At 34.8% G+C, this 26,688-nt stretch overlaps 1 protein-coding gene across 6 annotated transcripts in view; it reads left to right on the forward strand.

The window, feature by feature from the left end:
* ATP8A1 (ATPase phospholipid transporting 8A1) overlaps positions 1–26,688 on the forward strand; it is a 236,182-nt gene that overhangs the window by 68,364 nt on the left and 141,130 nt on the right. For 5 of the 6 annotated variants that reach the window (XM_036852631.1, XM_036852630.1, XM_036852634.1 and 2 more), the window contains 8 exons: positions 2,205–2,274; positions 3,861–3,988; positions 7,844–7,955; positions 9,303–9,468; positions 10,726–10,853; positions 13,056–13,133; positions 14,081–14,169; positions 18,917–18,961. In XM_036852631.1, coding sequence (XP_036708526.1) covers positions 2,205–2,274; positions 3,861–3,988; positions 7,844–7,955; positions 9,303–9,468; positions 10,726–10,853; positions 13,056–13,133; positions 14,081–14,169; positions 18,917–18,961 — 816 coding nt within the window. The remainder of the gene's footprint in view (positions 1–2,204; positions 2,275–3,860; positions 3,989–7,843; positions 7,956–9,302; positions 9,469–10,725; positions 10,854–13,055; positions 13,134–14,080; positions 14,170–18,916; positions 18,962–26,688) is intronic. The other variant, XM_036852633.1, reaches the window with a different exon arrangement.

The raw sequence follows: 26,688 nt of genomic DNA on the forward strand, positions 1-26,688 counted from the left end.
TTTACGTGAAAGACAGTTATCGAGAAATTTTTACAATTTTAAACATGTCTTAAATTTGAAATTTTCTATGAGTTCAATTGAATCCCTTCAGCAGTTATGCTATAATTTGGGCTTGTATAGGGTTTACAGAGGACCCCCTGCACAAAGCTGGATGTTGTACATTTGGTACCGCATGCTTTGGGATCAGTTTTTATCCCACTTGTAACTAGTGACAAAATGCACGTTACTCGGATATATTTCAGCTGTCTACTAGTGTCTGTATTGTGATATGCATCTTGTTTCATTTTTCCACTTACTAATCAAAAAGCCTGCTTTGCCCTTCTCTAGTTTGTGTCTTGAATGTCATCATAATTTGCTGAAATAATTATTACCTAGCATGATTCCTTGTCTGAGACTTCTTGCTGCCTTTTCATAGCATTGTCAAGAACTGCTTCAGTAACAGTTGTCTTAAGAGATTAAGAAAGTTCTGAATTTGGATGTATATTTTATTTGCACCACTTCAAATAGAAGCCAGCTATTTAACTTTCTAACTTCCTAGCCACTTAAGGTCCTTTTCTAGGACCTTATTTTGGGGGGGGGGGGGGAAGATAGAATTAGAACGTTAGTCTTATTTTGATATGAGAATGGCCTTGGTTATATTGAGCAGTAGAAATTTAATGCATTTCACTGTCAAAATATGGAATTGGCATTGTTCATTTAACATTTGTTTGTCATCATGCTTCTGTATTATCAGATGTGTTTTATAATGGTTTTATAAACCATTTTTATTTCTAATGTATACGTAAGTAAATTACAAATTGGGAGCAATTGCCAAAACCAAATTACTATCATGACAGTAATAAAAAATTAAACCTTATTTAATTGATAGAGTGAAAATATAAATATTGAAAAACTTGTTTTCCCAAAACTTGGTTGGGAAAAAGTATCAGCCTTTATGGAAGACAAAAAAAGCCCATAGAGAAAAATTAAAGAACTTGCAAAGTTACTTTAAAATGAATCTGTAAAATACTTGATTAATGACCATGTGTTTCAGTACTTTTCACAAGTCTTCAAGCCATAAAACTAAGCTGTGTGCTCATTTCTGAAACTCAGAATCGTTTGCTTTACACATGTACAAATTGGAAGTTGATTAGAAAATTCCAGGTGTTTGTGACTTAGAAATTTCTAACTGTGAGTACCCATGCTTATGAGAAATTACATTCATAATTATTTATAGGATGTTAATTAATTGGGCTTTTTATATAAGCAAGTGCTAATAAGGTTAGTTTAACTTCAAAATGGTTTTCCTTATAGCTGAGGGTCAATTATACAGTTGGGCTGCAAACTCACCTGTCTATAACTGCTGAGCAAGCAAAGTCAGCATGTGAAGGGTCAGGTTATACGACAGTCACGGGTGTGTACCTGTGATAAAACTGGAGAGCATGGGCCCCTTATACCAGTCATTGTGTACCAAACTTGACTAAAACACGCTGGTGGGGACCCATAGAATGTATCTCCTAGGTTCAGGTCAAGGAGCCACATAGCCAAGTTGGCTAATTTTAGTTTTAGCTTTTGCTGCCATGCAAATCTCTGAAGCAACTTTAAGAAATAAAACAGAAAAAATAGGAGGAAGAAAGTGTATATCCACTTTCATTGTAAAATCTGTTCATACAGGTTTTTTAAAGTAGCCTTAAAATTTAAATATTATGGTTCATACGATCCTATTCATCTTTTCTAAAGATGCAATGCAATACAATCTGAACATGTAAATGCAAGTTTATAGAAGCAATAATCTGGAATTTTCTAATCCACCACTTAATCAATTTACATGTGGGCTATGAGCATGAAATCTCACTTGATATTTTTGAGCTAAAGATATATATGGACACAAAACTGCTTTACATTTCGGATACAGTCTGTGTTGTGTCTATATGATGAACAATTTAAGTAAAATGTGACAAATCTATTTACATGATCTTAAAGATCAGTACTAATTGTCAGGAAGTTGCTTTGGGGTCCTTCTGGCTTCACATCTGATCCATGAGTTTTCATGCATGGGGTCTGCCTCACAGCATTTTGTGGTTAGAATGAAAGACATCAAGAAACTAGGCGACTCAACCTTTGTTTAGAATGAAAGGCTTCAGTGAGTCTGAACATTTAAATAAGTTATTAGTATGCTTTCTTTCCCCCACTAAATCTTTGTGCTTTTCAATTTTGAAAAACAGTGAGCCCCAGGCCATGTGCTACATTGAAACATCCAACTTAGATGGTGAAACAAACTTGAAAATTAGACAGGTAAGATCTAATATAGGTTTATATAATTATTGCTGTTCTCTTACATGGAATTGAGAGCTTTGCTGGGGAGGAAGAAAACTTCCCTCTACCCTTCTACATTCTTCGGGCTGGTCTAAGAATTAAATTGACATGAGACATATTAACAGGAGAAAATCAAATTTAATTTCATACATACAGGAACCCCACATACATGAGAGGCTCAGAAACAGAAAGGTAGAATGAGGTATACATGCCATTCTGAGGAAGGAATGGGATAAGGGTCCTGGGGCTTCCAAGGACAGGAGGGTCATTCATAGGATGATAAGAAGAGCAGATGTTTGGTAATTAGATGTTTGCCCTGCCAGATGGATGGGTCCACTTAAATAAAATTTATCTCTGGTAATAACTTTTCTCTGGGAAAAATCCCCAATTTAAATTCTTCTAGGTAGTTAAGGGAAGGACAGTAGTTTCTCTTGAACCCTCAGGATCTCTATTGCCTTTAGCTCAAAATAATCCTCATGCAAAAGTGACATGTTTTGAGGAGGCTCATTCTGAACCCCTATAGCTTTATTTCTTAGTATTATTGTCTTGAGTTGAGGCAGTTCTGTCTACTTGCAAATATTTTCTCATTGAGCCACAATGAAGTGGTTTTATAAACTGAAATAGTTAAATATTATGGAAAATTCAGTTTTACTTGCCTAATTAAATGTCCATCATATAGATACTATTTTGTAATATTTTTAACATTTTCTGTTATAGCCAACACTCTGATGATAGCATTAGTAGCTCTAAGTGCTTTCACGTGTGTTAGCTTATTTATTTTTCTGTTCTCCTGGTCCATATTATTTGGCTTTGCCATATGGAAAAGACACAGTTTCCATTGCTGTTCTAAAATTCTCACTAATCTCAGGGAATTGGTTAGATTTCTATATTTATGTCTCATACCCCTCCTAATAGAAAGTCACTGTAAGGTTTTTAAAGTTTTAAAAGAGACATTAAAAAAATGTATTCTCTTGGGTTCTAGACAAATAGTGAAAATGACACGTGGGAAGGTTGGGTTGTGGTAGAAGCAGGTCGTCCTCACAGCACCTGAACTCAACCTGCCACAGGAAGTGAGGGCTGCTCAGTTCCAGCCAGTTGTAGGTGGCCAGAGGGAGGAACTGTTTTGGAGTTTTCCTTCTCAGTGAACTAAAAGAACAAAAACATAACTACTGTCTTTGGGTATAGATTCTAGTTATTTTGCATTCCCTTTTTGAGATTCAGCAGACAGATTTAGACTGTATAATGCTAAATATTAGTTTTATTTTTGGAAGCAAACAGTTCTTTGAGGACTTATTTCAAAATATCTTGCAGGCTAGTTTATAATCTCTTTAAGATATTTTAGAGTTTTCACAAAAGCTGCCCTGTTCTGCTAAAAACATATATGTTCAAGTAGAGAGGAAGGTATCCCCTAATTTCGATTTGACAACGGGGGGGGGGGGGATAATTGCTTATAAAACTGTGGGATCTCTTAGATCTTAAGGCGTGGATGAATTCAGAATTCCCTGCTCCCTCCCACATACAACTTATTTAATATTTTCTTTGCTTATTTCAAAATTTCTAAACAGGGCTTACCAGCAACATCAGATATAAAAGACATTGACAGTTTGATGAGAATTTCTGGCAGAATTGAGTGTGAAAGTCCAAACCGACATCTCTACGATTTTGTTGGAAACATAAGGCTTGATGGACACAGGTATGTAAAATCAGTTTTCATAAAAACACGGAAGTCACTGTGTTGCAGGGTATTGCTGACCTAGGTACATATTTTCTTGTACTCTAAGTTTGATAACCCAAACCCTTTTTCTTAAGCATTCCTGTATTCTACCCAGAGTTCTTTTGTGAAAATGCTCTTAACCCTGTACACATGGTATAGCTGAAGACTTCCCCAGGGTTCCTGCCAGCCTAGGAGTTGGGTATTTTCACGGATATGCCAAGCTTCTGGCGCATTGTTTAGTGGTTTCTTCTTTGGCCAGAATACTTATCTTATAGGCTTAACTGTCAGTCTCCATGGCCCGGGTGCTTTCTTGTAATCTCTAGATGCCTCAAGGAGTTCAGACTCTACCACAGGGGTTAATTTGCTGGATAATTTCTTGTCTTCTCTGTGTAATTGCATATGCTCTTTTCTAGGCCATGTTATCTATAGTCATCTTTTATACCTGCTTCCTACCTCTTTCCCTTCCCTCCCCTCCCCTCCCCTCCACTCCCCTCCTGTTTCCTGCCTCTTCCATCATCCATTCAACCTGTACCCAGCAGGCCAGGCCAGTTGCAGATGATAAGGAGACAGCAATGGACAAAGCAGACAAATCTGCCTGACCTTGAGAACTAACTTTCTTGCAGTAAGGGAAGGGCAAACAGACAAACAATAAAATGACAAATAAAAAATTTTATACCATGTTAGAAAGTGATAAATGCTTTGGAAAAAATGGCCCAGGATAAAAGAGATTGGGAGTTCTTGGGAGGGAATCACTTTTAGTTAGTGAGGTTGCAGAAGGTAAATGTTGCTTCATTGAGAAGGTAATATTTGAGCAAAGGTGAGTAGGAGATGAGGAAGTCAGCCATTTGAATATCTGGAGGGAGAAGATTCTAGACAGAAGGGATAGACAGTGCAAATTATTAGCTGTATGGTTACATCATCTGAAAGTGGGAAAGTGCCTGGAGTAATTATGGAACAGCAGAGATGCCAGTGTGTTTGGAGTGGAACGACCAAGGAAGAGGGTAGTAGAAGAAGGGCTAAGAGAGAATAGTGGGCCAGACCACGCAAGGCTTTGTAGGCCATTGTAAGGGTGTTATTCCGAGTGAAATGGGGATCCACTGGAGTGTTTCAAGGGGCAATGTCAGCAGTTCAGTTTGCGACTTAATAAGTTTGTGATGTCCAAACAGGGACGTCAGGAGGCAGTTAAACATATAAGCCTGGAATTTGTGATAGAGGTCCGGGTTCATGAGATAAATTTGGAAGTAGTTGGTATAGATATTTAAAGCCATCACCAAGGGTGAAAGGGTATAGTTAGAAAAGTGGAGAGGGCTGTCCTAAGACTCGCCAGCATTAAGGTTGGAAAGAGAGGAGTTACCAGCAAAACAGACTGAGATCAAGTTGGTAGCATGGAAACCGAGAGAGTGAAGAAACCGTACCAAGGCAGAAGGAGTGACTAAAGTGGATCACATGTTGCTTATGGTCAAGTACCATGAAGTCAAATACAGTGAGTCTGAGAATTAACAGTTGGATCTAGCAAGGAGAGATCCTTGAACTCTATTAGGACAGGCAGAGCCTCATGAGAGTGGGTTTGAGATAACAGAAGAAGAGTTGAAAAATAGACAACTTTTTCAAGGAGTTCTGTTACAAAGGGGAGCAAAGAAATGGGGCAGAACTTGGCAGGAAGGGTGGGGTCTCCTCTGGTTCCCTTCTCCTTTCCTACTAGGCATTTGTAGTGGCCAACTAAATGCAGCTAAGCGCACTAGCTCATGCCGCCAGCTTAAGAGATTATCAGTGCTTTCAGTGTTTTGTAATTCCATTATTACAGTATTTGAATTCTAAAGGACACTTGAGTACCCTGAACTGTCATCCTCATTCAGATCCACCAAAAGTTTTCCTGTAATTTTTGAAGTAATTATATATTGTTCTAAATTTTTCAGAGTGATCTTTCCATGAACATAGACTAAGATAGATTTGGACATTTATACAAGTAATGTGTTTCTGTAGCCTGACGTTCCTAACTGGCCAGCTTCCATTTCTTATCAGTTCCCCAGCAAATCGATGCCAAGCACATCCACACAGTGAAGGAGAAACTTTGTATGATGGTGCCAAGATTTGGGGTACAGATAGCATTTATATAATATGCTTCAATTTACATGAAAGGTGGAAACAGGTTTTCAATATCTTTGTGCCTGTAGCACATTTGACTTTTACAGTGATTACCCAGCGCTCTTAGAGCCCCTTAGTTTAGAATGAATGTAGTTTGATGCCATTAAGGATGAGGGTCATTGTCTAATGCCAGAGACTTTGGAATTCCAGCTCTGATGAAAAACTAATAACTGATTCTTGTTGAGTCCTTGTAATTGAAAAGCACTTTTTTCTTTTGAAGAGTTTGTAGCTAATTCCGATCAATGCACACCACAAATGCTGAGGTGCCAGTTGCCATGTTATACCCCATTGGATATGTGAGAAACAGTTGGCACATATGTGCCCCAGAGCATAATCCAGCAGCTTCCCAAGAACTTCTTGGAAACCTGCTTTAGGCCTGAGGACTCCTCCCACCCCTGAAGTGCACCCCAGATCTTAAGATGGGTCTGAAAGGCATGTTGTTGTACATGAAGAATGAGAGGTATAGTTGCTGTGTTCTTTGACTAAATTGAAATACACTAATTCCTAAGAATTTACTTACTTAAGTAGAAGGCTTCAGGTGCTGTCATTACCCATCTATCTAGATTGATTTCATCTGAGCCAGTGACATTTGTGTAGTTCCTAAAAGAAGGTCCCAGGCCCAAACTACTACTAGCCTTAGACACCTACTGGATTATAAAAATCCACCAGAAATGAAAGCTTCAGTCTCTATTTGTGTCCTCTGACAAATAAATTCTGTGTTTCTGGAGACTTTTCTTGGGGGAATTGCCTCTTCCTTTTTCTGGAATTTTTATTTTATGAATTTTTATTTATATTTGACTTTTTTTTTTTTTGCTTTTTTTAATCAGTACAATAAAGCAGTAGTGATAGGAATCTCTGAGCCATTAAATTTTATGTAGTACGTTTCCATTAAGAATCCTACTATATTTGCAATAGCTTGTAGCCTTCTGATAGCTCTATGAGAGGTTGTATCAACCCACAGCCTACCATAGTGGGTAGTCTTGCAAAAAACCCACAAAAGACCCCGCTTGACCCTTATTCATGAAAGATGTAGTTTAAGTCATATGGAATGGAGAGCCTCAATTTGCTGTCATTTCAGAGGAGTGTTTAAGACTTTTAGGTGCTTACGATTTTATTCACAGTTCTTGCAAGACTGATCTTCAAATACAGTAAATGAATGTCCTAGAGATTTTAATACAGAGACTTAATCTCTGGAGGGCAGGGATGGCAGTGCAAGTATATGATGAGATCTGTGTATTTATCTTACCTTGTGTATTTTTTTGAACCTTTATTGTGCACAAAGCTATTTTTAATTTAAAGGAAGGTGGAGGAGGGAGAACAGATCCCCTAATCTCACTACTTTCAAATATCTCAGAAACCTAAGTGGACTTGCTAAATCAGGAAAAGTCTTCAACAGGTTTGAGAATGAGCCTCTGAATTCCATACTGTTGCTTACTGTCTTGGATAATGAAGTTGTAGGAAATGGCTGCTTTGGTGGTAAGAAGAAGCAACTGAAATGCTTCTCTCCAGCTGTCCTTGTGTAAGAAGATTATTCTTATTGGTAGGAAAATTACTTCTTTTCTAGAAAAAAAGTAAAATGTAAGAAGGGTTATTTTCATAACAGGACCTTTCTTGGAACTATATAGTGGCTGTAGAATTCTTAAGCATTTTGGAAAATGTCGTTTCTAATGTCAACATAATCTGTCATAGCACTGTTCCCCTGGGAGCAGATCAGATTCTTCTTCGAGGCGCTCAATTGAGAAATACACAGTGGGTTCATGGAATAGTTGTCTACACTGGACATGACACCAAGCTGATGCAGGTGGGATTTTTATCTATGAAAACCTTTTGGACCCAGGTCTTTTGAAAATATGCTATTTGTAGGTCTCGGTGCTGTAGTCCTAAACCTAGCAGATCATCTGTCATAGATACCTGAGCCCCACACTCTATATCCAGATCTCATTCTTCAGTGAGTGGGGCTATGAAATGGCTCACTCCATGCAAGAACACTAGAACGTTCCACCAGAGATCACCAATGCGTGAACACCCAATGATTTTGCATACCAGTCCATTGGCAGCATTTACTGACTATTGCAGTGATTGACAAAAGTTGTCTGTGTAATGATGAGTGCTCTGCATTATTTATCTTATAATTTCATTTTATTTCAATGATCACATTTTAGAACTTGTTCTTATTTTTTATAAAATTGAAAGAAAAACTTGTAACTGTTTGTTAATAGTCAACTATTATGTTGACTGTTTTTCACAGCATTTTTATGTTAAGCCATTCTCAATCAGCTTTAATCCTAGCACTTGTAACATTTACACATGCCTGTGGATGCTCCTTCTCTACATTATAATACCATCAGTGTTCAGTGGTTAGGTAGGTGTGGAAAACTCAGTTTTAAGGTACTAAATGAAAATCTGCTTTGAGGGCTGATAACTTTGTACATTGTAAAGGCACAAAGATGTTATCAATAGGCAAGCAGGACTGCTGTTAATGATTCCACCCCTAACTATTCTATAAATTCTATAAATCATCATTTTATGTTGATTTTTGACATTTAAGTTTCTGTCATGTGGATGCCGTGGTTAGCACAGATCATTTTTTATCATTAAATACAGCTCAGGAAACTTGCCTCTGTTATTCTTGATAGCCAGCACTACTTAGATTGCTGCTGTGTTTAGTAAAACAATTACTAAATGCCACCAAAAAATCTGGAAACCAGAGATCCTTTAAATGTTGTCTTCATAGTCTGGAATTTCCAGGTCTCTGGCTGTGGGTACATAGGTCACCTTCTCTGCCTCTCCTCAGGAGCTGAGATGCTAGATGCCTTAGTCTACCCTGTTTGCTTAGGTAGTCAGGTAATGCATTGTTCATCTTACCTGCCACAATGGAAAAACCATGTCTACAAAAGGAATGTTATTTCCTTCTTTCTTACTGCTTTACATCGTAGAAAAAGGATTGGGTGATACAGTGAAGGAAAAGAGGTGGTTAACCTTTGACAGCTTATTACATCTGATTGTTTTCCATATAATTCTCATGTGTTGAACCATGTGTAGGTTTTGAATTGTGACTGACTTTGTCATCCTCACCAAAATACTAGATACACATTACTAGATCATTTGTACACATTTCTTATTACTCATCTTTTGTTTCTTTTTACAGAATTCAACAAGTCCACCACTTAAACTCTCAAATGTAGAACGGATTACAAATGTACAAATTTTGATATTATTTTGTATCTTGATTGCCATGTCTCTTGTCTGTTCTGTGGGCTCAGCCATTTGGAATCGAAGGCATTCTGGAAAGGACTGGTATCTCAATCTAAACTGTGAGCATTAAAGTGCTTATTGTACTTATTTTTTCTTTCATTAAAACATGTATTTGTTTCACAACTGATCTTGGAATTTCCTGTTTCTAAAAAGAAAACCTTGTTGCCAAGATAACTGGGCATTTAATCGTTATTTTTCAATGCAATTTCCAGTAAAAGTAAGTAAAATGTTACAATCTAAAATTTCAAAATCCTTAAAAATATAGTGAGTACTCTAAAATAGTATAAAATGTTATTTTATTAATATTATTTTAATTTTATTAATTTATTCTTTTAAATATTTTAACACAAGTGGTTACATAGCTATCTGGTAAAGAAAGCAGACTGAGTATATTTAAAGCACCAAAAAGTATTTTACATGTTTTTAAAGTGTTTAAATTGAATGTACTTTCATTTGAACTCATGACTGCAGTGAATTCTGTTTTAATAGTCAACTTTTCTTAGGGAAAGTACTATTAAGTAGTTTCCTTCTTGGATCATTTATCTTTTTACTGAGTATTTCTGGGAAGTAAGTTTACATTTCCTTTTGATGAGCACTTAACCAATAAATACTTAATTTCCAAGTGTGTGAAAACAAGTTCTAGTAAAATTTTATATCACAACTCATTTTCTCAGTTGTTTCTTATTATATTGATTTAGCTTTTTAGCTATTCCAAGGTTCTTGTTTTTTAAGTCATTGGTTTGCTATTTCAACATTAGAATTGTTAAGATTACCATCATTTTGTTTCTTCATATACTTTACAGTTTATCTGGGATAACTGTTCTACTTACATTATTGAAGAGGAAGAATATAATTTACCTAGAGCTGAATTTACCTAGGGTTCAGCCCTACATTGTTTTAGCTACCTGGGTTGGTTTTGCTGCTGTTGTTTGTTTGCTTTTAAGACATCCTTCAAACTGGAAATGCTTTTTAAAAATTTATGTGAAAGTGATTCTACCTGGTTGAGATTCTACCTCAGTCCTATCCCTAATATCTCTAAACTTCATGTTTGGAATGGGTTTGAAATATGTGGTAGTACTTTCTCTTTTTAGTACCATTATGCAGTTCTTAAAAGGGTTCACAACATCTTGAACACAAATAATGCCATTCTATCTTGAAGACTGTGTTTGAGAATAAGAACATGTTATCAGCACAGTGTTCCTCCCACACTTTTAGATATACTATATAATACAGAAAATTCTTGTTACGCTAAAGTTCTGGTTAATGCAAATAAAATATAAAACTGTAAATGACTTTCTTCCTACCTCCCCCAACAGATGGTGGTGCTAATAATTTTGGACTGAATTTCTTGACCTTCATCATCCTTTTCAATAATCTCATTCCTATCAGCTTGTTGGTTACATTAGAAGTGGTGAAATTTACCCAGGCATACTTCATAAATTGGGTAAATATGAATCATTATTGTTTTTTATTACATGAAACATACATTTTGGCCTTTTTCCTGATAGGGTCTTTTGATCTTTCAGGAAAAAAGTCTTAATTATACCTTACTTTTTATTGACTACAAGACAACATTTCAAAATATTTTTGAGCCTAATATAATATAATAATAATAAATTCATTTGACATGTGAAAATCGTAACAAAGTCTCTCATCTCAGAATCACACAAGTTTACAGACCAGACATGCTGGGGAAAATAGGTCTGTAGTTGAGGAAGCCTATTTTTGGTTACATAGTGGTCTTGGGGAAAACGAGAATCATAGGGTTTAGAGTTAAAATAATGGATTTTAGTTCTAATTCTATAATTTACTAGCTGTGTGAACTTTGCCAAGCCACTTGACTTTTTTGAGACCTATTTTCTTGGCCAATCACACGGGAATAAATAAAACATGCTTTACCTGCATCTCACAGTGGTTATATAGATCAAAGGACGCTTGCGACATATCAAACAACTTCATAAACAGTTGAGCACTATAGAAATAATACCGTATTCACTACTTGTAGCGACCAGGCTTTCTATCATGTTTTATACATCTTTGTAGTTTATTTTTCCACACTGTAAACAATTTCAGCTGGGCTTGAATTTCTATTTTTAATTTTTATTCTAAATTTTTTTTAATCTTAGAAAAGTGTACTGGACATCTGTTTCCTAAATGTTTTGTTTATAAAATTTTACTCTTCTTCAATTAAATTTCAGTAATTTTTACCAAAGTTAAAATTAATGAATTTATGTAAATTGTCTTTAAACCTAATCTGCCAGAAAGTTTAATTTTCTCTTTTATTTTGATTTTTTTATTATCTTTTGATTTTTTAAAATCACTTGAAAGTCTTTCAGTATGAACAATATTAGGATTTTTTAAAAATATGCTACTTTCGCAACTGTTCATTATCTTTCCATACTAAGTGATCCACTTCAACCCTTAATCTCTAAATTCATTGGTGAAAGATCAGTATAATTTAGAAATCTGAAATGAGTTGCAGGTATAGCTAATTTCATGCAGGAGATTTGTTGCTAAAAAAATGGTGCAATAAAATTTGTGTAAGTACAATTAAAACTTATTGAAGGTTTTCCACTTACAGAAATGATAAGGTAGCTCATTATGAAAATCAAATAACTAGTCAATCACTTTATTTTTTATTTGGATTTTCAAAAGTAATATTTGCTTCAAATAATTATATAATTTTAGTATTGTATGAACCCAGCAGGCTTATGCTTTTCAACTGCCTTTCTAATATGCAGAGATTTTCTAACATTCCTGACAGGTCTTCCCTTACCAGGCAGTTTCTTCCTTGTGTGGAAATGAGATTAGTAACTGCCTTCCTTTTCTTCTAGTTCTTCCCAATAGATCTTTTATGAACATGTCTAATCTTGTTTCCAAATGACAGCCTTGCAAAATATTTGAACTTGGCTATCATGCCTGTTCTTCTATCATCCCCGCCCGCTGACTAAGTATCCTCCATCTCCTTCCATTCTTCATTTGACATGATTTCCAACTTAATCCCTATTGCAGTTACTACTGTCTAAACATTGCCCATTTGTTTACTATCCCTCTTAAAACAAGGTACCTGTTCCAGAACCGATGTTGATCAGTCTGAAATACAGATGTAGGAGAGACCAGATCTGGCCTTTTCATTTGACATGTGAAAATCAGTAAACCCTGGCTTGTCAATAAAATGTTCTTTACTTTCAAGTATATACAGTGTAAGAAACTTGACCAAAAAGTACAAGATGGAATCCCTTAAGTAATTTTTCCAGGGGTTTAAAGTCTAAATTATTCGAGCAATGTTTCGTTGCTGTTATTTTAGCTCACGTAAAGCATTGTGCCAGACACAGTAGGAAGCACTTCACATGCATTATCTTATTTAATCCTTATATTGTAGTAGGTCACATATCTAGGAAATGGTGGAATGATAGTAAACCAGGATTGCCTGATTCCAGAGACATGCTCTACCTACCATACTGTTCTGCCCTTACTGTGAAATATGGTATTCTGTATTGAGTATTTTTTAGGAAATCAACTGAAATCGTTAGTGATGACAAGAGCTGAGAGTGTTACATACATAGCTCACCAGTTAAATAAAATTGTACTAAATCTCTTATTATGAGTTGTATTCAAGGATTTCTTTTTTTTTTTTTTTTTAAAGGATCTTGACATGCACTATGAACCCACAGACACTGCTGCTATGGCTCGAACATCTAATCTGAATGAGGAACTTGGCCAGGTAAACTAAATTTCTTATTGATATGTTGAATTGGAAGTCAGATTTGGTGTAATTTCTGCCATATGTGGCAACTTCAGATGAATTGACAGCTCCTAATTTTCCATTTTTTGAATGATTGGCATAAATACATGTTAGTACCTAACTATCAATTTTCATTTTTAGTGAATGAACATTATTTAATGCATATTCTGTTCTCAGGATAAGATATTGCACAGAAAGATGTCCTCCAGTATATAATCTGATTAGTATGTAAAGTATTGGCTGCTTTTGAGTTATAAACTCCCAATATTAAAATTGTTTATAGCTTTTGACCAGAAAGGAAGGAAAAGTTAGTTTATCAATGAAGTTGTATAAGTCAAGCAGGAATTTGAGATTTATAATTCATACTATATTCACATATATGTGTATATTTGTAATTCATTTATACGTATTAGTTAAGAAAGGATTCTTCTTTTTTTGTACCATTGCCATTTGCTAACTCTTACTCTTCAAATACCATTTAAGCCAGAATTATCCTTTTTCTTACCAATTCAGATGTTGTATGAAGTTCATTTTAATTGCAACCCATCTCCAATCCCATAATTGTTTGTTATGTTGAGAAATGCTGATGTTTTAGTGCTCTATACATGTTAAGTAGCTATAGAGGCACTTACTAGTGGAAATTCAGACCATATTAAGCATATTAAGACAGATTTCTATATGACTGTAGTTTTTCTGCTAGCTTGAGAGACTAGCTTTCATATATGATTCATTGCTAAAATACAAAAAGAAATAGTTACAAATATTCCTTAATGATGTGCAGAAAGTAGTCAGTTAATAGCATTCATTGTGCCCCTACAATGTAACAAACTTGATAGAAAGAATAATGTAAGTTTTTTTCCTTTCATTAAAAACTGGCTTAAAAAGACCTCTGACATTTTAATGAGAATTTTTAAACTTTTTTTTAGGTAAAATACATATTTTCTGACAAAACTGGTACTTTGACATGCAATGTAATGCAGTTTAAGAAGTGCACCATAGCTGGAGTTGCTTATGGGTGAGTTTTTTCCCTTTAATTAGAGTATGATATACAGATTTAATTAATGCTAACAGTTTGGTATAATTTGGGGAGTTCTTATTAGGGGAGTTTTTTTAATCTAGAAGGCAGCTATTTTAATTTTAGCATACATGTACGTTTTGTGTTTTATAGTTTGGTATTGTTTTTCATTTGGAATTACCTGTAAGGCAGGGGCTCTGCCCAATAATATTTCAGTGTTTAGACCTGCCGAAGGTCTCTATCTGGCTCTGGTAATAAGGTACAAATACACTTCCCTCTCCACTGTCGTGAAGTCAGAGTACAGCCTGCATGTGTTAAAACATGCAGTCTGTCCTTGGGTAGTTTTCAAGTTAAAATATTGTTGTTTCTCTAATAGTTAGCCCTTTGATTTCTTTTTATCATCTCTCCTCTTTGCAGTCACAGAGCAATCTAAATTTCTGATGACGGGAAGGAGGTAGGGACACAAAACTCTTAAATCCGGGAGATAATAAATATCAAAAAATACTCTTATCAGGCTCTTAATATCCTTTAGAATGTGCTTGTTGAGCACCCATATTTTTCTTACTTCCAGGTATTCTTGCCTAAACTGCTCAAAAGCCTTCTTTTTGAAACACTTTATAGGGTAATGTGAGAAAATTAATTTCTACATTTCCTAAAAAAGGCATGCTCAAAAGATGAAATATCCTCCTGGCTGACTGACCTTGGCCTACTATCAAATTTTCCAACTATCTTTATCTACAAGTAAGACTGGTAAATGTTGGTATCTTAACCATGCAAGCAAGGGCACTTGCGTTTGGGTTTTCTGGCTTGTACCCACCCCTTCCCCACTCACGCTCTGTCTCTAAGCAGTAAGCCAGTATAAAAATAGGGTATTGAATTATGAAAATGCCTTTATTTAAAACTAAATAAATAACCACTTGGTAAAAAATTCTAAAAGCATGTGATTACCCCCATATGCAGGGTCTACAAAGAGAAATAGATGGAGGCAGATGTTCTTTGGGTTAGTAGAGAGTATGACTAAAATTGACTTCCAACTATGTGGGTAAATGAAACTAAAAAAGCATTTGACGTAATGGCTTTTTTACACTGTAAGGGCAGGCTGCTAACTTCAGAAGCCTATTTACTATTTCCAGGGCTGAATGCCATTTTGCATCTTCCCTTTTTTATCTGAAGATCTCCCAGTTCCCTTAGACAAAAGAGGCCTTCTTCTCTCCTCCCCCCAGTTGCTACAGGCCTCTTCGTTTTGCTGCTGGGGCAGGAGAGGTACAGCCATAATCTTTGACATTTTGCACTTATATGTTCGACCCACAGTTATCCCAGATGAGAGAAGGAAATGCCTACTGTGATTCTAGAGTTTGTTGTATTATACTTGCTGACAGATTTATGGTGATGTTTGTTTTTACACAAATTCTGCATTCATTCATGAATATTACTTTTAGAGGGTTCTGTTTGGTAATTGACATCCTTTTTTAATTTGTCCAATGTCCAACTGAATAAGCAAATTCTCCAAATTAGTAATTATTGATTGTATACTTATCAGAACAGAAAACTAGAATGATATCTAGGTGCTCTTTTCTTTTGCATTTTATAAGATTTCTTCTTACTCTTGGAACAAGTCCTTAAACACTTTCAAGCAGTAGTTGTAAAGAATAACTACCGTAAAAGAATATTGTTCTTCCTGTATCTATTGGTGATATGGTCATTAACAATTATGTATTATGTATTATGATAGAGTGGGTTTGAGACTGGCAAATGTTAAAGTAGTATTCAGAGTTGAATATTGTCATCATTTGGATTAAGTTTGCAACGAAACAAATTTCCTCCTGGAAAAATCACATCTCTTAACACTGATGTGCAGTTGTAAGACACAAGTCGTAGTCCTAGCTTTGTCATTAATTCACCATGTGACCCTAGACAATTCCTTTCAAATATTCCAAACACTTTAAAATGAGGGTGGTGAGAACAGATGATCTCCAAGATTGTTTTTCAGGTATAAAATTCTAACATGTTTAGAAATTTAAAAATAGGAATTCCTTTATTTGCAATTTTTAACTGTGAAAACAGAAATATGTTTCTTCTTTGGATAATCTGTCATGTTTTCAAGAATACCAAGAGCCTTGTTGAGTGAAGCTAGTTGTTAAACTACTTGCAGTAAGTTGTGTATGTGCTCTTAGGATCCTTAACCCCGACTGAGTTTTTATCAACATCCCCTCCCCTAAATATTCCTGATGGACAACTGGAATGTCAGCATTGTAGAGAGTTGTTGATATATGAAGGCTTTGGAGAAACAGTGAGACGTCAGACTACTCAGGTGGTTACAGTAGGAGAGACATGTGGCTGTTACTTAATTCCACCAAACTCCACAGGAAAAAGTAATTACTGAAAACTTACCTTTCTGTTGACATTTCCTCTGGGCACTCTTTGGTTATAGGAACCATAACATGGTTATACTGTCCAGCCTGCCCTGTAGGAGTGTTTAACACTTGTTTAACATGGGGAGATATGACATGCATACACTTCCAGCTCCAGCAGAAGAAAGTATGGTGGTTATCTCCTCAGAGTACAGCAAAACAAAGGAAAATAACAGAACCTTTCATGTATTAACAAATGCCTTTGGGGTAATGATTTCAGAGCTGATGCTTCTTAAGCATTTTTTAAGAAAATAAAGCCTCCTTTTACCCTAGATAGAGTCAAAGATGAGTTCTGTTGGCTTTTATCAGTTTGAAGGACAAGACTTGAAGTCTCTTGACAGTACAATCTTTGCCTAGTTCAGTGTATTCCATAGGCTTGTAGGAAGAAAATATTTAACACGTAAAACAACGCTCCAAAATTTAGTCTTAGTAAGTTTTCTCTCATTTCATATAACCTTGGCCCTAAATTGGATTCATGATGGGCAATAACATAAGATTTGTACATATCTAGCAATGATGATTATTTTGTAGAGATCAACTTTGTCAGAAATGCCACCATGCTTAAACTTATTAGAATGTTTCATTAGATTTTTTTAGTTAAATGTAAATAAATTGTGATGTCATATTTGTAAATTTAGCTTATTACAAACTAGAAATTCTGCTGTTAAACATTTATTAAGGCATCATTTCAGCAAATTGCTTCCTATAGGGAATAATTCAGTTTTATCACAGTTACTTGAATGCCAGAAAAGGTAAGGAGGCTTTTATGTTCAGTGGCTAGAATTCTCAATACAGTGACTGTTCTAGGCTACAATCCTAAGTACTATCTTTGTTGATGATTTAGATCTTACTATTAGAATGAGCTGATGAACTGAGTACAATCTCTAAGGTTAAAAAAAAGATTCTGTGAAGCAAACTAAACAATATTTTTTGTATGGGCAAGTCATTTTAATCAGTATTAAAAACATTTCATTGACATTTTCCCTTTAAGTAAAAACCATATGTTCCTAAAAGCAATCTTTATTTATATATGAAAACAGTATGTGAGTAGTTTCATTTCACAATATTTCGTTTAGCAATGTTTACTGAAAGAATCAGCAACTTCTTTAACACTGAGAAGAGATTCATCATGAGAAACCTCACAATTATCAAAATAGTTAGTCCCAAGGTCTATATTATAACCAATAAATGTATCTTACTGCTCACCATGACTGGTGGGTAAAGTTGGGTAAACACCATTTGTTCATACACATGCCTCAACAAAGTGCTTTAGATGTATGTAGCACTTTGTTAGCTGATGGAGATTTAATGATCAGCAAAAGGTCACATGGCTTCTGCCCTCCTAAAGTTTATAGTCTAATTGGAGGTTAATGGATATAGTTAAGTAATCATACAGACAAATATAAAATCATAACACCGTACAAAGGTCTGTGTAAGCCTGTGATTGGGAGTGAGGGAGGAGGGTGATCTAATCAGGGAGATCAGGGACTGCGATGCTTAAGGCTGAGATCAAGAATGAGTTGGATTAAGTAAAGAACTTACCAAGCAGACATAACAGCACTGACCCACAAAGGCAGATAACCAGACAGAACATACACACCAGAGCCGCTGCTCACCTCATCACATTCCGAATAGCGCTCGGCATCTGCCAGAGCTGGACCACACCCAAGGAGAGCGACCCTAAGCCTCGAGCTCTGAGGCTTTTCAAAAGCTGCCTGAGTTGAGAAGTACAAGCCCCTCTCCAGGTATGAGATCCAGGGCTGCTGTACAACAGCAGTGCAACTTGGCAGAACCTTGACACCCTGTTTTTGCTTGCTCCCCTTTAGTTATAGCAATGCAATTGATTTTTACTTTAATATAACTCTTTAAAGAACCATCCCCTCATGGTAGTCAGATTTACTTCTGAAATGTTTTCAATACTTGGCAGATTTTATCAGTGTGATAGTTTGTTCTTAGGTATTAACATGTTTGTTTCATTAAACCATTTATTCTGATTATGCAATATGTGATTAATTTTCCATTGGCTTTAGCATACAGTTAAACTATGAAGTTCAATATTTCCTACTGAATACTGAATTCTCTGCATAAAATCAAGAAATTTCATGGTGAAGAAGCAAGTTGACTTCCAGTTAAAAAATAACTTTGTAAATCTGCTTAGTTACCATAAATCATACTTACTGTACTAACTGCCATTCTTTCAGAATCAACTAAAAGTTTATTTTCTTAACTTATTCAAGATCTGTCTCTCAGTACTTCCCTTATTCACGCTTTTATGTTTCCAGCCTTTCTGTGATTACTTTGTCCTTTCTTTCTGTCCCTCCTCTTGCCTTCTGAAGCCATGTCCCTGAACCTGAGGATTATGGCTGCTCTCCTGATGAATGGTAAGCTGCATGGACCTTTCTGTCTCATAGATCCCCTTAAAAGGTTTGCATTTTATTGTTCTGTTAGCCACATTTCACTACTTTTGAAAAAATTACTGACCAGGTAGGGTGACAACGCTGTAAAGTATTTCTTAAAATCTGTTGAATGTCCCTGATTTCCTATCAAAAAACTTTTAGTCATTTTATAAACATTTCTTTCAAAGTTTAGGCTTGCTAGAGTTTTATAGAGCTATGTATCTGTAATAAAATATGTAATGATCAACTCAGAGTCCCTGGGCTGTGGACTACCTAAGATTCAGCTACAGCTCCAGAAATTTTCTTTTTCTTTTTAGCTCAGCACTGCCACCTTCTGCCACTCTTTACATGCTCTACAGAGCTACAAAAAGACGCTACTGAAACACACCCACAGAGTGGAAATTTCCTTTACATTTATTTTTGTTAATTTACTAAATCTGTTTAGAGGCTAGAAAATAAACATTTTTTTAAATTAAATGTCTGGAACAAATGTTGGAAAACCATGCTACCAAGGACTAGAGTTAATCGGAATAGAATTAATTTTAGAATTGTTAAATATGGCATTTTATAGGGTTAATTTCAGTATGTATTGGGTTTTTTTGTCTTACCTTAAAATCCCCCCATGGATTTACATTTTTATTTAGAATGCTATAAGTTTATTTTGGTAATTCGTCATGATTTGGTGGCAAGTGAAATTTCAGAAAACGGGTTCCTTTAATGCTGGTCTAGAAAACATGGCTTTATGTGCGGTTACATTTCTATTTTCAGATTACACACGTATTTTATGATTAAGCCGTATTTTTCCACTTGGATTTTATTTCAGTAAAGTGGAAATTTAGTAACAATTTGCAGTAAACCTCATACTACCTAGGGTTAGTGACAGAGGCAGCTGTTTGGTTCATGTGATAACTGATGGGTTTATATTTAAGCTCATTGCTTGGAATATCATACATTTTGACACCTACCCACAACCAAATAATTTTTAGTATTTTTTAAATGTGCCAAAGCATCTTACTGTTGGTGGGTAATTCAAGTTTAATGATGTAGATATTCCCTTTTATTTAATCTTTTGAGAACGTAGTGAAAATTTTGACTATATCTTGTTACTTGTTGCTTTTCTGTAGAATTAACATAATTCTATTAATTTTAAACACTGTTCATGAGTGTAGGATTAATATATATTTTTCTAAGGTAACTCACTTATTAAGAGAAGGAAATTACCTTCATCATATTTTTCTTAAGATTGGATGGAAATGTTAAAAATTGTTGTTTATTCAGGTCATTTAAAATATCCTACTTTCAACAGAGGTTGTTTCATGATTTTATCACTATTGGAAAGAGAAGATGTTATTTTATCTGTTTAATAAGTTCTTTTTGTGAAACACCCTTTTGGGAAATTTGATATTCTAAACTAGGTAACTCCAAATTTAAAAATGCCAGCTTTTTCATAAATTTTTGTACCATTCCACTTGCAGTTACATATAAACTTAGATATTAATGATATTTTTTAAAATAAAAGGGAAGGCTTTTGGCAACTTTTTAATAAAGTAAGCTTTATTTTAAATATATACTTGGATTCCCGATCTATCCAGTAGTTACCTGTAGGCAGCAAAGATGAAGGAACAGATACTACTTGAACTTTAGTTGTGTCCTTGGTCCTATACAGTTGTCAAGGTATACAGACTTCGTATTCTGACCACCGAAGTTCACATCCTGATCCTAGTGGTGCCCTTGAACCAATTACCAAACCTCTATGCCTGTGATTCCTCATCTGGTAGAATGTAGACATCATAGGGAGGTTGTGAAGATTAAGTGAATTATGTTTTTAAAGTACTTAGAATAGTGTCTGGACATAGTAAGCTCATAGAAAGTGTTAGCTCTGGTGTCTCTCGCTCAATCCTCAAGACATATTTGAGGAGTTATAATTGACATGACCATTCTAAAGTTGGTGAAATTTAGGCAAAGAAGCTAATAAGTAACTTGCCCCAAAGTATACAACCAGTAAACATGGGAGAAAGAGTTAAAACCTCTCTCAGCCTGGTTATGAAGTAGGTGCTGGTTATATTACATCTGACAGGCTTCAAAAATATCTGCTTTTAGAGCAAAAGATATCCTTACTATTTGTTATTTTATTTTTTCTTTCTTTCTTGTTTTGTTAAGGTAGCAAGAGCAAGTAAAGTTTAACTGACTGGCTTGAGAAAAGTTAGCATGGGGGGACACAACTTCGCACAATCCTAAATCTGGCATCTGCCTAATCTGATACACTTGGTTTCATGTTGCCAGTGAAACCAAGATTGAAAGTGCAATCCTGGTTGAATCCTACGGTCCAGGTACCTGGCCATATCTTCATGCTGCTCGTCTTCAGGGGTAAACTGGAGAGTGTAGCTGACTATATTAGTCCAAAATCTGAAAGTTTATTCTTGTCTGACTGTCAGCAGCTTCCCCTTTCAATGTGAAGTTCATTGATTCCACATATAAAACCTGCGGCCTGTACTATATATTTTACTACCCTACTTGAACCGTATTTGCCACAAAATACCAAGTTAGAAAACACATAACAGTTAACACTTAAGTGTATGTAGATTATTTAACATATTTACATTTAGTCAAATTTGAAGGCAAACCTTTACTGTTTCAAAAACACTTTCTTGACATTAAAAATAATTGGATGATGACTGTAGCTCTCCTTGCTTAAATCTATTAGTATAAATAGTTTACAGAGATGAAATCATTTCCCAGCCAGTAGCCACTTACTCCAGAATTGGTATGGGTTTCTTATTATTGCCAAGTACCATCAGCTAACACGTGACCTTACAGATTAGTTCATTTCTATTAAAAAACTACCATTCTCTAGACAGATAGTATCAATATTTAGAGGAATGCACAAAAACATCTGCTTATTATCAACATCCATGTAGCCCTAAGATGTGCTTATTTTCCAAAACTATATATTTCATTACATTTTTTTCTTTTTCTAATTTTTTGGTGGAAAATATCAAGCATAAACAGAAGGAGACAGATGTACTCATTCACTCGCTTCAGTAATACGTACTCAAATTCAATTTCAATTCGTCTATATTTCCCCCCACTATTACTTTGAGGCAAATCCCAGATAACATATTATTTCACTTTCTCTTAACTATTTGGTATGGTTTCTCATTATTCTTTCTGATAGTTGTTGTTTTTCCTTAAGTACGTGCTAGCGAGGGTGATTCTCCAGGAGGATTACCTTAAAGTGTTCTGTGCTTAGTCATTTCACTGTGGTTTTTAGTATTATCACAGTATCAATGGATAGTACTATTTTCTGGTCTTATTTTCTCATTTCATTTTGGTCTGTAATTATGTATGGAATGAGTGGTATTTATTTATTCTGCTGCAATCGTTAGGCTCACTAAAACATTCTTCCAGGTGTGACTGTATAATAATGAGATCTAACACATCCAAATTAGTGTTGGTCTTCAAAGTAGTCACTTTGACAGGTAATTTATTTATTCCAATGAAGCAACCATTTCACAGAATGTTTTTGGAACTCCTCTTTTATAATTACCCTCAGAAATACGTTGAACCACACAGAAAAGCAGATCTCATTACTTCGGTCAAAACCAGTGTCTAACAAAAATATTATAGTTGAATTCAATCGCTTGTTCATATTCTTGGACTTGACTGGACCTGACACTGAATAACAAATTCATTTCTGAAAATCTCCCTTTAAGGAATTTTGATTTGGAACAGTAGCACCATTCAAAAGCAGAAGGTGTAGATCCTTTCAAAAAACAGTGCTTTGCAGTCAAACTGCCTTTGTCTTCCCATGTGTGCATGTGTGTAGCATGTATATGTATAGAAGGTATACATTTAGTTTGTATGTAGGATGTGTATATATTTCAGCTGACAGGATTGGATTTTGTTCTGACATGGATTTTGTTGTGGTTTTTTATTTTTAATTTAAATTTGATTTATTTTTTAAGTTCATAATGCATTAACATGTTACAAGTTCAAAGGATGTAAAGAGGGAAAGGTTTCCCTCCCTTCCCTGTCTTCTACCCTCCATTTCCCCTCCTGAAGGCAACCAATGTAACCAATTTCAGGTGTATCCTTCCACATCTACTCTACTCATATACATGCATGTATTTTTTTCTCTCATATTTTTATAGAAAGTGAAGCATATTATGCATACTGTTTTGTACCAGCTTTTCATTTGATAGTGCATCTTTGAGATTTGTCCATAGTCCATGCAGAGCCTCCCATTTTTTGTATAGCGTTCTGTTATGTGGATGTACCACAGTCTTATTAAGCAACAACCCTAATAAACTTTGGGTTAGTTCTAATCTTTTGCTATTAAAAATGTGCTGCAAAGAATGAATTTGGTCGTACAACATTTTGCACCAGGTAGTGTAAATTCTTAGAACTGGAATTTCTGGATCAAAGGATTACATGCATTTTAAATTTTGATAGAAATTGCCAATATCCCTTTTTAGAAATTGCACCAATTTTCATTCTCACCAATGATAGATGGTTTAACTATTTTCCCATGATCATAGCAGCAGAGCTGTCAAACTTTATTTCTGCCAAATTGATAAATTTAAATTTCATTTCTCTCATTATGAGGTAAAATTGAATGCACATTTAAAGCCACGTGTATTTCCTTCTTTGTGAACTGTGTGTTTATATCCTCTGCTCATTGTTCTACTGCATTGTTGATTGTTTTATTATTGGTTTCTATGAGTCCTTTTTATTTTAAGTGAAATAACCTTCATTATATGTGTTGGAAATATTTTTTTTCCCAGTTTGTCATTTGACTTTTGACTTTGCTTGCAATAGTTTTTGCTATGCAGAAATGTTTTAGCTTTATACAGTCAGATTTTTTTATTTGTTTTGTTTTCTGAATTATGTATAATACTTAGGCCTTTTCTACTCCTAAGTTATTTTTTAACATAGTTAAAAGTATTTATCACTTTAGTACTTTTATTAAGTCATTCACCCATTGGTTTAAGGTAAAAAGTATGGCTTGAACTTTTTTCCTTTTTTTCTGAAGACTCTCTTATTGACATGATTTCATAGTCCACACTGTCATGTATGAAATTAACTAATACTGGACTTCCCTGGCGGTCCAGTGGTTAAGACTCCGCACTTCCAATGCAGTGGGCATGGGTTCCATCCCTGGTCAGGCAACTAAGATCCCACATGCCCCTTGGCATGGCCAAGGGAAAAAAAAAAAAGAAAGAAATTAACTAATACTGATTAGGCCATATTTATTCTAATTTATATTTATTCATAAAATTCTGAATCTTCTCAATTTTTATTGCTATAAAAAATAGATTCTTCATATTAGGATGATCAGGAAATAATTATTTACAATGTATCACAGCTTTTAAATCAGCCTACAAGAAGCTGCAAATTATATGACATTGTGGGTTAACCGCTCAGTTTTCTCTTTACCTTAATGTTACACCCCCTGCCTTATTACTTTTTGCAAAACACCATTATTTCTTTGTCTCCTTATGAGGCAAAGTGTCACTTGAAAACTTCTATGGAAAATTTTAACAAAATGTAGATGTTGGCTTGCACTTTTATTTGTGAGCAGTTTCCAGATTCATACAGCTTTGTCAACTAACAGTTAAAACTATTTTACATTTAATGCAGTTGGTCCTTATTTTGCAATGACTCGAGCTTCCTAATTTTATCTGTTTACTTTTACTAAAAGTGAACATTTTGTGAGATTTTGGAGAGGGGTGGTGAGAGCTCCTTGCCTGAGTTATCCAACCCAGGCTATGTGATCAGCAGATGAATTGCTGGTGGTTTTTATGATCCTGGAAAGGAAGCTGCTTCCTGGGAGAAGAGTTATTTAGCATCATCCTTGTCAGAAGGCTTCACTGGTGAATAGAGGGCAGGATGTGTCCATGTATTAATAAATATTTCAATTGCATATCTAGTGTTATTTGTTATAAATACACTTGAAAGCTTTATCAATTGTGTTCACTGTGATTTATGAAATGAACGAATTACTGGTGAGATTAATAAGACATATCTTCAGATTTACAAAGGCTTTAGCCTGGAATTCTTTAGAGGGAAGATAGACCTCCACATGAAAGATGTTACTGTGAATATTCCTTGACATTTCAATTTATCTAATAATAAGTGGGGAAGTATAACTAAGAACTATTAATAATACATTTTATAAATAATAGGGAAGTTTTATAGAGACTTGAATAATTAACTACTTTTAAGAAATGATAATTATTTGGAGGAGAAATGTATGTTAATTTTTTTCTGTCCACCCATTGATAAGATGTTTAAAAGTTCTTGGATTTTTTTCTTTTCATCTTTAAAACTAGAGGAGGAGGAGGAGAAATAATAGTAGTAGTAGTAATAATAAAATATAATGTGTTTATTCTGCCTCCCACTGATGTTTTTGAAAATTCTGATCTACTACATGCTAATAAAGATGAATTATATTACAATTTTGAGAATTAATAGACCAGACTATTACATGTAAATAAAGACATATTTTGCTATAAACACTCTAACTTCCTTCTTTGGTTTATGGGTAAAATACATATATTGACAATATGGTTTATGTTCAATTATTTCACATTCTTTTTTTTTTAATGATTTCTCCTTCCTTTCAAGCAGCTGGCTTTAAAATATGAAACTCTTGATATTTGGGACACTGACACTGATAATACTCTTTGTAACCTGTAAAAACTGTGATTAAAAGCTTTCTGGATTACGATTATTTAGTATTGAACACGTTATTTTTTCCTCAGCGATTTCTGAAATTTCCATCTGTGCACAAAAGCTTTAGATCTATATATTTTCACTGAACATTGAAAAGTATACCCTTGGGGTTTGACAGTTCCACGTAAATGTTTCTTGTCATTCCTTTGAATCTCAGCATTTTGATATTAAATCGCACGGCCATGAGACTAGTAATAGCCAGGTTGTAGAGGCAGTTCTGATTTGATTTGTTTCATATGGAGTTCATGTTTGCTGATCTGAAGACAACCACAACACAAAACCCCATACACTTTTATGGTCTGTTCTCCTTATATACGGAGTAAATGTGATATGTACATAAATATATCAGGTATTTGTTAGTGATAGATAGATGATGATGAAATATATAAACAGTTTATTCATATTTTAGTTTCATATGATAATCATGTAGTATTAGTCACTTCAAATAATTTCTCATGGCTAAAGTAAAAGAATATTATTTTTTATAATACCTCCATTAATCCTCAAAATTTTTTAAACTTGGAAAAATTTTGGAAGTAGACAAATTCAATTCCAGGTATTTCAGCAGTTTTGTTACTTTTTTAAAATTTCATGTGACTACAACATAATTTTACCCCAGGAAAATGAACTGTAAAAGACTTTCATTACACTGCAAAAGACTTTCACATTTTAGAATGGTTGAAAATATTTTATGATTCAGTCATGAAATCTGTGATGTCTTATTTAGAAATGCAGACTAAATTATATTTAATCTATTAAGAGTTTGCAGGCATAATGATTTATTTTAAAAGTAACTTACATGGACACCAAACGGGGAAAGCAGCGGTGGGGGTGGGGGGGGTGGTGGTGTGCTGAATTAGACGATTGGGATTGACATGTATACACTGATGTGTATGAAACGGATGACTAATAAGAACCTGCTGTATAAAAAAATAAATAAAATAAAATTCAAAAATTAAAAAAAAAAACGTAACTTA

Source organism: Balaenoptera musculus, chromosome 5 (assembly GCF_009873245.2).
Source record: "Balaenoptera musculus isolate JJ_BM4_2016_0621 chromosome 5, mBalMus1.pri.v3, whole genome shotgun sequence".
In the NCBI taxonomy this organism is placed as follows: Eukaryota; Metazoa; Chordata; class Mammalia; order Artiodactyla; family Balaenopteridae; genus Balaenoptera; species Balaenoptera musculus.